At 43.3% G+C, this 13,309-nt stretch overlaps 1 protein-coding gene across 4 annotated transcripts; it reads right to left on the reverse strand.

Moving 5' to 3' along the window:
- Nucleotides 1–2,255: 2,255 nt before the first annotated feature.
- DUT (deoxyuridine triphosphatase) lies at nucleotides 2,256–12,749 on the reverse strand. 4 transcript variants are annotated; one of them, XM_053271942.1, is made up of 7 exons: nucleotides 12,387–12,722; nucleotides 11,616–11,772; nucleotides 9,136–9,227; nucleotides 8,353–8,397; nucleotides 4,145–4,219; nucleotides 3,405–3,475; nucleotides 2,256–2,394 (listed from the first exon to the last, which is right to left on the reverse strand). In XM_053271942.1, exons 1-7 carry the CDS (start codon nucleotides 12,421–12,423, stop codon nucleotides 2,338–2,340), a joined length of 534 nt encoding a protein of 177 aa, XP_053127917.1. In that variant the 5' UTR covers nucleotides 12,424–12,722; the 3' UTR covers nucleotides 2,256–2,337. The 4 variants fall into 4 exon arrangements, 2 of the variants coding, with proteins under 2 accessions (XP_053127917.1, XP_053127918.1); XR_008311393.1 differs by lacking the exon at nucleotides 2,256–2,394 and adding an exon at nucleotides 7,285–7,426 and having other exon boundaries at nucleotides 3,416–3,475; nucleotides 12,387–12,749; XR_008311394.1 differs by lacking the exon at nucleotides 2,256–2,394 and adding an exon at nucleotides 7,285–7,423 and having other exon boundaries at nucleotides 3,416–3,475; nucleotides 12,387–12,748.
- Nucleotides 12,750–13,309: the final 560 nt, after the last annotated feature.

The following is a 13,309-nucleotide window of genomic DNA, read 5'->3' on the forward strand; positions in this document are numbered from 1 at the left end:
ATTTGTTCTAGTCCCTTTTGTTCCAGTTTCCATGGCTCTAAAAATTATGCTATTCGTCTGCATTAAGGGTAGATCTCACATTTTGCCAGCCACTGCTCTTTAGACAGGGCAACTATGTACTAGTTTGCTAGAACTATGCAGGAATTCTCCTAATTTTTAAGACTAGGTTATCAAGTGAGTAAAAGTACAAATGGTTCAGATGATCAGACATCTCACTAGCAGCAGCTGCTGCTGCTCCTCCTCCACCACTTTGGTGGCACAGCCATTCACTCACCATGGGCAGTTACTGTCACATGAAGCTCTCTGGCTCTCAGAAGTGGGAAAGGCCTCATTCCTAACTGCAGATAGGAATGGGGCCGTTTCCGCTTCCAAGCAGTGCAGAGAGCCTCTGCCAAGCAACAGTGAGGGAGAAGTGGCAAGGGCAGCAGGCTACTGCCGCAGCCCCAGGCAGTACTCATCTGAGCAGTTTTCTAACATTTGCAGTACTCTTTTACAAGTTTCACTTATGTGAATCTCAGACCATGAGCACAGCTTTTACAAATTGGTTTTATGTGTGTACAGTTGTTTTTATCCATAAGATTCAAGCAGCAGCTAACTTAGAATCTAACTCCAGCTGATAAGCATATTTTGAACATCACAGCAATGCATTCTGTTAGTGATGACCTCACCATAGACTTGTCCTACAGCTATATTTTACTCAAGATACCAATATAATATATGAAAAACATTTTCCTTTTGCCTAGTTTAGAGGGAAATTTTTTACAGGCAATTTCAAAACTTTTCAACTTTTTCCCTTGTGTTCAGATTGTTCATGCTAATCCTACAGCCAAGTTTGATTCTTCTGTGGTCTCATATTTGAGAGAAACCTTTGATAGTGCTGCTTTGTCTTGGAAAACATTTCTCAAACAGCATCAGGTTGCAACTTTTAACAGATTTTCCTTGCTGTACAGGAAATAGCAGAACCATTGTCTCTGGGCAAGTTTCCTGGATCTTCAGACAAGTTTTGGCACTACTTTCAGCCTTACCTTTTCAGATTTTTTTTTCTACAAGTAACTTCTCCACATTCAAAGTATGAATGAAGCAAACCATTCAAGGCATAGTGCATGGATCCAGAAGCTATTTGTTTCTTCCATCTGTCCCAGTTCCAAAGAATTGCATGAATACTGCTTGGTGTCTCATTTTCATTCTTGGGACTGTCACCCACTTCATTTTGATCCCTTATTGTTATAGGCATTTCCATATAATTCAATGTGCAAAGAAGCTGAACGGTGCTATAAGGAGGATCAAGCCCCATTTGTCAGTTAGTGTAATTAGGGCCATGCTGGGCTGCTTTTTGTTCCAGATGAAATCCAAGGTTTCTGCCATTTTGCAATCAGTGGTGTTACTTTGTATGGCATAAGACAGGAAAAACTAACCTTGGCAGAATTATAATCCTGACAGCTGCTCTTTGGATATAATAAGGTGGATATTACATGATTTATGCCATTAATTTTTTTTAGCTGATTAGCAAGAATTGTGTTTTATAGCATTATTTGTTAAAACTATAGTGGAAATACTTCCAGACCCTACACACAGAAACACACTGGAAAGAGGGGACAAGACTCTCATCTTACCAGCACTAGAGTTTGCACAAACATAATACAAGCAGCAATAAGGGAGATGTTTCTTTGTCTCCAGGATGGGGGCATAGCTCAGTGGTAGAACATCTGCTTTGTTTGCAAGAGGTCCCAGCTTCAATGCTTGACATCTCCAGCTGTGGCTGGGAAAGACTCCTACTTGGAGAGCTGCTGCCAGTCAGTGTAGACAACACTGCGCTAGATGGACCAACGACCTGACTCCATAGAAGGCAGCTTCCCATGCTTCAGGATGGAATTTTCCTAGTATAACTTACTGTATCTGTATGGTATAGTAATTGCTTTCTCCATACATTGCAGTGTTAAATTAGGATTCCTCATGGGAATGAATGCTCACACAATTCAAAAAGGCTTAACTATTTAAAAATATAAACAGACAAAATAAGATACAGGGGCAGCAAATTTTTACACATTTGTAAAGAGGCATTGTGATGTTGGTAATGTTAAACAGAGGTTTGGTTATAAAATGACTGTAGTTAAAATAGGTGTCACCCCTAGTTTCCCTATCTCATTTTCAGTAGTATATAAATAGGCAGAAAGCAACTCTAAAATTGTGTACAAAATGTTCTTTTCCCTGCATGTCTAAAACTTTAACTCTTCTTTTGAAGAAAAAAGCAAGTCTTGCAAAAAAGGTTTATTTATTTAAAAATGCTTTATACAAAAGACAATAAAATATGGCCATGTACTTATGTAACAGTTCTCCTCAGTTATGGCCAGTAGATCCAAAGCCTCCTGAGCCACGTTCTGTATCATCCAAAGCCTGAAACATGCACAAACAGTTAAATATTCATTAATTTAATTTTCATACTGCTTTTCCACAGCACTGCCTCTTATTCTGTAATTGAGAAATATGGGCTAGTAACTGCCACAACATATCTCTTGTTTGAGTGCAAGAGATTAACCCATAAAATGCAATAGAAAGTGAACCACAAACTTTCAAGCACATGCATGATTCAGGAACAAACAGGATCTCATCTCTCCCCCTTTTTGGTTATAAAAAAGCTGCGTTGGTAGGGTTAAGTGTGGTGTGGGGCCTCGCTTACACCAGGAGAGAGGAAGCGTGGCTCAACATCTTATTCCTATCCCTTCTTCTGGCTAAAATAGGAGGGCTCCCGGCTACCTTCCCAGCTTGTCCTTTGGCCTGCTGTTTTATACGCAACGAGGTTTAGAGTTTCAGCAGCTACACCACTCTGCAAGGGTGGAGGACCTATGAAAATGGTCCACCCTCTGAGTGGTCCATCTTCGTCATGTGATGCCAGTGCTTCATCAGCTGAATTGGCTCCCAGTCAGTTTCCAGGCCCAATTCAAAGTGCTGGTTTTAACCTTTAAAGCCCCACATGGCTTGGGATTACCTGAGACAGCACCTTGCTCCATATGTCCCGACTCCGACTGTAAGATCTTCTTCTGAGGCCCTGCATTAAGTACCCCTTAAACGAGGCAAGGCAGCTGGCTGGCTGGCAGGCTAGTCAGCTAGTAGGGAGAGGGCCTTTTCAGTGGTCACACTCCTTTTATGGAACAGCCTCCCCAGTAAGGTTCACCTGGCACCATCACTGTTTTTTTAGATGCCAAATGAAGACCTCTCTGTTCACTTGGGCCTTTTAAAATTGATTTTTAAAAACAAGTTATTTAAATTTGGTGTGCTTTGTTTTTATTGGATGTTTTAATGTTGTGCTGTGAACTGCCCAGAGAACAGTTTGTTATGGGGTGGCGAACAAATAAGGATTATTCATTATTAAACCTTTCCCCAGTTTAGTGTTTCAAATTTCTTACCTGGACTTCTTCAAGTTCAGGATAGTAGATGCGCTCACAGATCAGCTGGGCAATTCTGTCCCCCCTTTTAACTTCAAAACCAAAATAAGTGTTTGAGAACTCACTGTATCATTATTTTTAGAACACAACAATGATTTTATATGCTGCTTTTCTTGGCTTCAGCAGATTTGCTGCATCATGTGCCTTAAGACCATGTCCAATTTACAGCAGTTCTAATTCAGCTTCCTAGTCTAGCAGAACAACTTTAATTTAAATTAAAATTCACTACATATTGTTCAGATAAAACATTTCAACAAGATTTGTTTTAAAGAGGAGTCTTGTTCCTCCCATCCTTATTTATTTTGCACCCTCCCTTCCATAGTTATGGTCACTACAAGCTTAGTAGCCATGCTTGTGGCTTCAGATACAAAGAAAACAGAGGAAGTATGCCATTCATTTTCTCCTGTGGCTGCTCCTCAAAAGTCAGGAAGAACAGTAATCCTCTGAACATAGACCATGCTGACTACTCAACACCAATAATGAAGCCCTTTCATAACTCAACCCACAAGACTGAGTAGTTGTTACAGCAAGAAATTAAAGGCAGATTCTCACTTTCAGTAGATCTTTCATGTTAACGAAAGGACTTTATAGCTATTTAAGAGTACCACAGGATTGTGGTTCTAAATGCAAGGGGAAAGAGAGGAAGTTTAAAGTCTACAAAGTTCAGGTGGATACCTAAACACACCAAATGCAATTCTTACCTTTAAAAGGTTCCTTTCCAAAGTTAAAAAGTACAACACCAACATTTCCTCTGTAATCCTCATCAATAACCCCAGCTGTAACAAACAGCATGATTAGCAGATCTAATAAAAGTGGCTGTTTTTCATCACATATGCCAGCAAAAAAGGGATACCACCCTTTATTAAATTTTTGAATATTGGATATTAAAAAAACTGCCCAAGGGTGAAACTCACATTATACTGAAGTCAATATCAGAACTCCAATTGGTTCCAAAACGGACCTTATCATTGTGAGCCACACATTTCTACCAAGACAGTCCAGACCTATACTTTGCACCACAGCACAGAGTTGATCACTTTCCAGGTCTGGTAATTTCACATCATTTTATCAATGCTGGCCCATTTTCTGTGCTGAACAGCAGCATTCACTGATGGGCAAGAATCACAATCAGTGTAGCAATGCCATACACAAGTGAAGACATCTTTTTAGAGGCTTTATCATATTTTATCCACAGCTTATATTTGGTAGGTTTCGTATTTAGCTTTTATTGATTTTATTTTACCTCAAATGCATAGTTTGTGATGTCATCCACCCCAATTCAAGATGACAAATGCAAGCATATTTGAGGTGCAAGTAGGATAACTTGTGAACTACCTAACCAGTTTGGACCAAATATAGTCTAGTTGTAGGAACAACTTAACATAGGCTCCCACCGAACATGCAGCAGAGATGGACTCCAAATCTTGCTGAGGAGTCAGCTTGGTTCCAGAAACTTTACCAAAAAGCACAATTTTAATTTGATGGAAGATTGTATGTGGGGTATGTGAGAAAACTCATTGGGGTAATAGCCGAGGAGGACTACAGGAAGGAAGATGCCTTCACAGAAGATGCCAAAATGATCCTTTACATATTGCATATATCTGCACTGGCAGTGAAATGAAGTTTTGCATGCACTTTAAAATTAAGGTGCATACAAAGTAAGGGTGGATGGACATTCTACCTCAATGGAAGTTAAAGGCTTTAGGTGAGGCATTGAGGTAGGCACTACTTATATTATTTTGTTAATGTTGTAAGCTGCCCTGAGCAGCAGGGTATACATATCTTTTAATAAAAAGGAGGAGCAGGGTATACATATCTTTTAATAAAAATAGTAATAAGAAGTAGGGGAAAAATGGAGGTATAGCCAATACCTTACCTCATGGGAGAAGCCTTATCTCCCTCCTGCCACTGAAACTGTGCATAAGCTGCAGCAAGGGGAATCAAAGAGAACTGGGACAGGACTGAACAGCTCTTCCCTATTAGCCATGCACTAGATGCCACTTTTGGAGTCAGAGGAGTCTTTCTTGTGCTGGAGTAGGGGTAAGATTGGGCCGCCCAAGGAATTTAAAAGCAAATCAAGTTGTCAGACAGCAGAATACAGGTGGTTCATTGTTGGGTCTTAGCACAGAATATTAAGCATGTGGTGTTCTATTCTCCCAGCTTTTAAGCAAATGCACTTTGCTGAAATCCTTCATTTCCAAAATGGATGAATAATTACCAGGAGTCTCATAATGGCCTGTTCAGAACTGATAGTCTTCAAATGATATTGATAAGTAATGTCTCTCTAAACAGCTGCATTTTGATGCAAGAGCAGCAAGCATGTTACATATTTAGAGTCAGCAGCATCTGTATAGCACTTGTTCATGTGTAAAGCATTTTGTAGGATTGTTGTAAGGATTACATCAACAGCACTTATGTTAGGTACGGGTTGTCCCCATACTGCAGTGAAGGAGCTGGGGCCAAGAGAGAATGGCTTGGTTAAGGCCACCTAGTGAGTTTATGGCAAAGGGAGATTTGAATCAGGGGAGGCCTAAGAACATAGTCATGCCTTTATACAGAGTCAGATATTGGTGCACCTAGCTTGGTATTATTTATTCTGACTGGTAGCAGCTTTTCCAAGGTTTCAGGCAGGAGTCTTTCCCAGACAGGGATTGAACTTGGAGCCCGCTGCATGCAAAGCAGATGCTCTACCACTGACCAACAGCCCCAACGGAGGCTTACATGGATCTCCCATCCAGGCACTGACCACACCATGATCTGTTTAGCTGCAGCAAGCTGGCTGTATCATGTGTCCTGAGATCATGCTTCAGGACCAAGAGTTCAGATTCACAGCTCATTCTCTTAGCCACCATACCAGCTCTGTAGATATTTTCCCAACTCAATGATAGTGAATATTTCTACCCAGCATTCAGTACATTCTTCCCTAATATGTACGAATTTTAAATCATTTACTATAATGAAACATAATGGACTCCCTGGCACTATGATCACTCATTTTATTGTGAGGATTACGTATAACACAAGAATCTAGCTATTCCAAGTACTCAGTGTGTGACTGAAGTAACAATGAATTTCATACAGGCAAGCATAAAGTACTGAGCATGATTTTGTGCTATCTAGAGACTATACTGATGCCTTAAGTAAACAGCTCTTAGCCAAATGTACATTTTCAGCTCTCCAGACATTTCGAACAATGTCTGATATTATACAACCCAAGCACAATCTGATCAAATTCAACTTGCATCCAAGATGTTACCATTATTTTTTTTAAACACACCCTTTTATTTTCCAAAAGCAAGTGAAGCCATTCTTACTTGGTAACCCAGGATGCTGCAGCCTTCATTTAGTGAAACGAGATTTATACAGAATTTTTGTCTTGGTTAATTCAAAAGCCACTTCACATTATTTCTGACATATATGAACATGGGTGTTTGACTTGATGGGTCAATATATAAAGGACATGCATAGGGTGCTTCTACATAGCAAACAGTTGTTCCCGGCTTGAGGCACTGTTACAAGTGATGGAAAGAAAAAAATGCAACTAGAATTTAATTGAACTAGAGGCTCCTACTTGCCTGTAGGCAAAGTTTTTAATTCCCAAGTTAAACAGCTCATATGAATATAATCAAATCTCTTTAAAGTGCAATAGAATCAATTATATTTAGCCATAACAGTTACCACTGCTCTAGATATGCAACATGTACTCTGGGTGGAAAGTATCTAAAGCATACTTGGAAAAATCATGCACACAACTGGCAGCTGAAAGAACTGATGTAAGGCAGAAAGCCTTACTCTGTCAAGTATTTGGCATTTTACTTGAAGGAAAAATATCCACACCTACCAGATGAAAGTCTAAGCAGTTTCTTTTACATGTTTCAATTCTTCCCTGATGTGCTGTTTACCACTTGAGACTTCAGACAATAAATTTGACTTAAAATAAATGTCTTCACTATAGTTAGGGTCTGCTTTTCTGGGGTGCACTGCTAAATTAAAGATATAATTGTAATACCAGAAAGTATGTATCTGTAGCAATTTCCATGTAATAAGTTGCTTTGTGCACTGATCAAGCCACTTTTCCCCACACAAAGACTCTGAATTGCTGAACAGTTTCAAGACAAGAAATAGCTTTAAATACAGATGCACAAGTAGTCATGTTGCCTCAGGCATATACAGTTTATTTAGCATCTTGCTATATTAGTCACAACAAGAGTTATGTAAGTGAACTGCAGTTCAAACTCTACAGAGAGATGTGAATACTGTCCTAATAAGAATCCTCTTATTTATTCTAATATATTAGGGTTTAGACTGCCTTGGAGAACCTTGGGATTAATTGGGAGCATATAAACAAGTGCCTCAGTAAGATCATAGAGACAATCTTCTCTTAAAGACAGTTTGATCTGTAGTCTATGGTAAACTTTCAGTTCACAAAAGGCAACAATGAAACCTAACAGACCTGGCCACTGCCACAGTTGAGCCGTCTGTACCCTAAAATCCCTGCAATACAGGCGGCCCTATGAGACATGCAGGAACACCTCAGCAGAGGAGTTGATGAGTAAAGGTTTCCCTCAAGATAGAATGTTTGAAAGACACCATTGTAGAGCAACTGCAGTTACCGGTTTGTACAACACCTACCGGTACAACAGTTACCGGTTTGTACAAGATGTTGAATACTCAGTATGCATGTAGTATTGCAGAGCTTACATCATGGTGGATTCTATTAATGGGCTGAAAAGCTAGGTATGCAAGATCTCTTATCTGTGAGGCATGCACATCTGCAGTTAACCACATACCACCTGAACAAGTACATTGTTATCTGAACTTCCAATTTCTGTTTGCCTAAGAATATAACCTCATTAACTTCATTGCACGGTATACCAATGCACACAGATATTATAAATAATAAGCTTACCACCAACATCTATGAAATGGTTTGCAGCTAATCCAGATCTTGGAGCTGAAAAAATTAGCGGGGAGGGAGTAGAAGAGTACTTTTATAAACATTTATTTTCTTTTAATTTTTTTTTGGACATTTTGTATTTAACATACATCTTTCCCTGTTTCCCCCCACCAGTCCCAACCCCAAGCCTGACCTTTTAAGCAAAACACACAAATGCTAAAGTCATTTTAATTAGAAGCTAGAAGTAGCAGCACAAAACTGTGTGCATAGCCTTGGAATCATCATATTCCCCTACACCAGCAAGCATGTCAGAAGTACTGATTAATGTTGCCAGGATTAAGAAGGAAAAACACATAACTAACTGCCCAATACAGTAGACAGTGCATTCATGACGCTGCACTGCTACATAAGATTAGTATTTATGAAATGGAAACATCTGCAGAAAAATACAGAATTTTAGAAACTGTTCTGCCCCACATTACATTTTCAAAACAATCCAGTTTTGTTTGAGAGGAGACGGCAGTGATTGCCTGTACAATTGCTCTGAATTTCAGGGGACCTCAAAACCATCATACAACTGCAGGGACAATCACTGTCCTCCGCATCAAAGCTGGGGAAGGAATGTTGGGAGTTGTCAGGCTCTTCAGAGTACAACAGCACACTTTGCATGGCAAGCAAAGTTGTGCAGCCCTGGAAGAACACATATGTAGCATTATTAGTATGTGAAACCCTACTGTGCAATCTTCTTAATCCGAAAACTCTAGTGGGCTATATGCAAGGCAAGCAGCCACTTACCTACTCGACCATAGCATCCAGCAGGAAGTGCAATCTGAATATCCGTTTTCACTACAGCCTTTCCCAAAGAGGGGATCTCACAGTCATAGGCACTATGAAAGCAAACAAAGTTATTTTATTGTCCTAAGAACTGCCTTGCTGAGTGAAATCAAACTAACAGTCCTGCCAGAAGAGAAGGTGGAGGGGCTTGAGTCACACCTTTCCAGTCTGAGACTTACAAGGAAGGTGGGGATTTCTGGACAAGAAAGACAACACTCTCCAGGAACAAGCACATTGGAAGACGGCTTCATTCTGATGAGAATGAAGTAATCTCATCAGAAGGGGTGAGTACATGGAAGCATAAGACATGCAGAAGAATCAGGAGACACTCACTACCATTGGTGCTGAGCAACTGATATGATGCTCTACCTAGGTTGCCACCTGTCAAGTATTGTCATTCCAGGCTGCACAGGAGGACCAACTATTGCCCTGACAAGCAGTAGAACTATGGTGCTGGTGGATGACTCTCCCAAGAAGGAACGGAGCCACATTTGAGCAGACCCAACAGAGCATTGTGGGAGATGTGTTTCCCTCCTTATGCATATATTTAGAATATGATGAGAGGTTGCTGAGATTTGTCAAGCCTACCGACTACCTCCACTTCCTGCTGATCTGTGTGGGAATGGACGCTATTGCTGGAAGAAACTTATAACTTATCTACAAGGACTACAAGGCACTGGGTAGGAAGCTGGAGGAACAAGTGGGGTTTTTACAGATCTTTCTTGTGGAAGTCAACATGCAAAAGAGTACACAGGAAACTACAAATAAACAGTCTGGCTACGAATGTGTGTTGAGAAATGTTTGGATTCTTCAACCATAGGCTAACGGAGTGCCACACAAGGAGTGACAAGAATGTGCTTGGAAGGAGCCTTCCAAACCTCATCAGGTTGTCAATCCAACCCAAAAGGGGGAGGAGGCAAAAGCCCAGTACCAATCAATCTCATTGGCTATGATACTGCCACTGTGCAAAGCTTCCCAGTACCAAAGATAAAACCAAGCAACTGAATGACTCTTTCAGCCTAACCTACCTCAAAGGGGCAGGGCGAGTGCCTAAGATATTTTATTTATTTATTTTATTTATATACTGCCCTTCATATGCCATAGAACCTCTATCTTTGAGATCAGACAGTTGTTCAGCACTAAAATAAGACGGGCATTCAAAATAATATCTGAGAATGTGCAAAGCAAATACTTACTAGGCCTGGCTGGGCTAGCACCTTTGGCGCCATTTATTTATTTAGCATATTTCTATATCCTCCCAAACTCATATGAACATTTATATACCGCTTTTCAACAAAAGGTTCCCACAGCAGTTTACCTGTCTCTGAGTGATTTACAGAAAAGGTTAACACAATCAGAATAGTTTTAAAAAACACGTTCCTGTGGAGCCCCACTGGCAACACTTTTAAAAAAACCAAGTGCTTTCAGACAGAGTGACCTGGAGATAGGGAGGACCGACAACCCTTCTCTGGGCATGCACAAAGGGACTTCTCACACTGACTGAAGGATGAGGTCACAGGACCAGTCTTCCCTCTAACAGGGATTCCCAGCTGCTGTTGACTACAACTCCCAGCATCCCCAGTTGTAACAGCTTTTGGCTGGGGATTATGGGTGCTGTAGTCAATTGTAGGGACAGAGCCGCTCTGGGAAGAACATCTAGGTTCCAAGTTCCCTCCCCGGCAGCATCTCCAACATAGGACAAGATTTTTTTTTAATAGGACAAGATTTTTTTATTGAACCAACAAACTACCAAAGCATACAGTACGTTGCCAACATAGGGCTTAGAGAGACTCCTGCCTGCAATCTTGGAGATGCCGCTGCTAGTCGGTGTCGACCAGGGATTCTCAATGTTGGGTCTCCAGATGTTATTGGACTTCAACTCCCATAATCCCCAGCCCCAATGGTCTTTAGTTGGGGATTATAGGAGTTGAAGTCCAATAACATCTGGGGACCCAACGTTGAGAATTCCTGGTGTAGACAATACTGAGCTAGATGGACCAGTGGTCTGACTCAGTATACGGTGGTCTCCTCTGTTCCAAACATCTAGCAATAGCAATAGCACTTACATTTATATACCGCTCTATAGCTGGAGCTCTAGGGACCCTGTTAAGAGGGAACACTGGACGGGACCCTAAACGAGTCCCACGACCTTCTGATGGCCGCTACTTATTTTTATTTACTTATTTATTACATGTATATCTCGCTCTTCTTCCAAGGAGCCCAGAGCCGGTGCACAACAACCCTGCGAAGTAGGTTAGGCTAAGAGAGAAGTGACGGGCCCAGAGTCCCCCAGCTAGTCTCATGGCTGAAGGGGGATTTTGAACTCGGGTCTCCCCGGTCCTCGTCCAGCAGCACTGGGGACGAGCCGGCCGCGGCCAGGTGAGGGACAAGAGAGGGGGCGACAGCAGCGGCGGCGGCTCTCCCTCCGCGCCTTCTCTCACCTGTGTAAGTCGTAGCCCGCAGCCCGGGAGGAGCCCCGGGAAGGAGCCACCGCGTGGGCGGAGAGCTTGGCGAAGCGGAGGCTCTGGCTGGGCTCCTCGGGCCGGGAGGCCGCGAACCTCCTCTTGCTGGGGGACGAGGCGGCGGCGGCGGCGTCCGCTTCAGAAGCAGGCATGACGCGCAGGGCGGGTAAAAGCGAGGCCGAAGGAGGGAAACACGGAGAGGAGGCAGTTGTGAGGCGCGCGGAGACGAGAGGGAAATGAAAAGGGGGAGGGGAGAGGCGCCCAAGCCCGCGCTTTTTCTTCTTCGCACGCCGGCGAGGGGGGACCCCCGCAACCGCCAATCCGGGAGAGAGAGAGGGCGCGCGCGCATAGAGGGGGCGGGCACTCCCCGGCCACCCGCACCACGGAGCTGTCAGTCATCTGCCCCCCTGTGGGCCGCGAGCCCTCATGGAAAGCCCTTCCGCTTCGTGGGGAGAGCCGTTAGAGCCACCCTCGTCACCCCCGCGCGCTGACTTCTTTTCCCCTTCGCTCGTCTCCCCCCTCCCGGGAAAGAAATGGTGTTGCCCCCTCACGGCGCTCGCCTCCCTCCGAGCTTTGCGGGAGGAGCTATCTTCTCCGAGGGAGAGGGGGGGCCGAGAGCAGCTGAGCCCCGCCTGTCCTTGCCGAGCCCCCCCCCCCCCCGCTTTCCAGAGAGAGGGCGGAGAGCGTCGTGCGGCGCCATGAATGAGGATGATGGCGGCGGCCACGGAAGAAGCCTCCCCTTCCCCTTACCGCCTTGGAGCAGCTGCCTGACGAGCCGCCAGAACATGGCGCCGCCGACGGCCTGCTGCCACGACCCGGGGGTGCTGCCTTCTTCGGCTTCTGGCGGCTCTTGGCCGGGGACTCCCAACAGCCAGAAGAAACGGCGGACACAGGAGGCGCCCTTCTGCTCCGCCGCAGCGCAAAAGCCCTCCTGAGCGTATTTTATAGGGCGCTTCTGGAGCCCGGATGGGAGACGGCCAGCCAGCCAGCCAGCCTGCCTCCCTCCTGGCCCCTCCGTGGAGCAAACCGGCTTAGGAGAATCGCCACTTTAAAAGGCGTCTCTCTGCTCAGTTAGCGAGATGCCACCGCCCCACGGCATTCGCACTTCATACTGAGATATACTGCCTCTAAAGAGGGAGGCTCTGTGTTGCTGTTATGGCTCATTGCCACTGATAGGCCTATCCATAAGTTTGTCGAAGCCTGTCTGAAATCCAGCCCCAGCACAGTACCTCCAGTGACTGTTGCTGGTGTCTATCTTGTGTTTCTTTTAGATTCTGAGCCCTTTGGGGACAGGGATCCATCTTACTTATTTGTTATTTCTCTGTTTAAACCGCCCTGAGCCATTTTTGGAAGGGCGGTATAGAAATTGAATACATAATTAATAATAGTAATAATAATAAAGTCCTTTAAATCAGTGGTTATGTTTGTGGTATGCAAATGCCAGCTTTATGCTAACATGCTAATTCATGACCATCTTTTTATATTCTTTGCATCCTCATATGTTGCACGTGAAATATTTGTGGGCTTCCTAAATATACTGTGGATTATCTGTGTTTTTGTGTTAGAGAGGAAGAATAAAGCATTTCTATCTGCTTTTCTCCACACTGTGCATAGTTTCACAAACTTCTGTCATACTGTCTCTTAATTGTCTTTTTACTAAATTTAAAAAGCCC

Source organism: Hemicordylus capensis, chromosome 10 (assembly GCF_027244095.1).
Source record: "Hemicordylus capensis ecotype Gifberg chromosome 10, rHemCap1.1.pri, whole genome shotgun sequence".
In the NCBI taxonomy this organism is placed as follows: Eukaryota; Metazoa; Chordata; class Lepidosauria; order Squamata; family Cordylidae; genus Hemicordylus; species Hemicordylus capensis.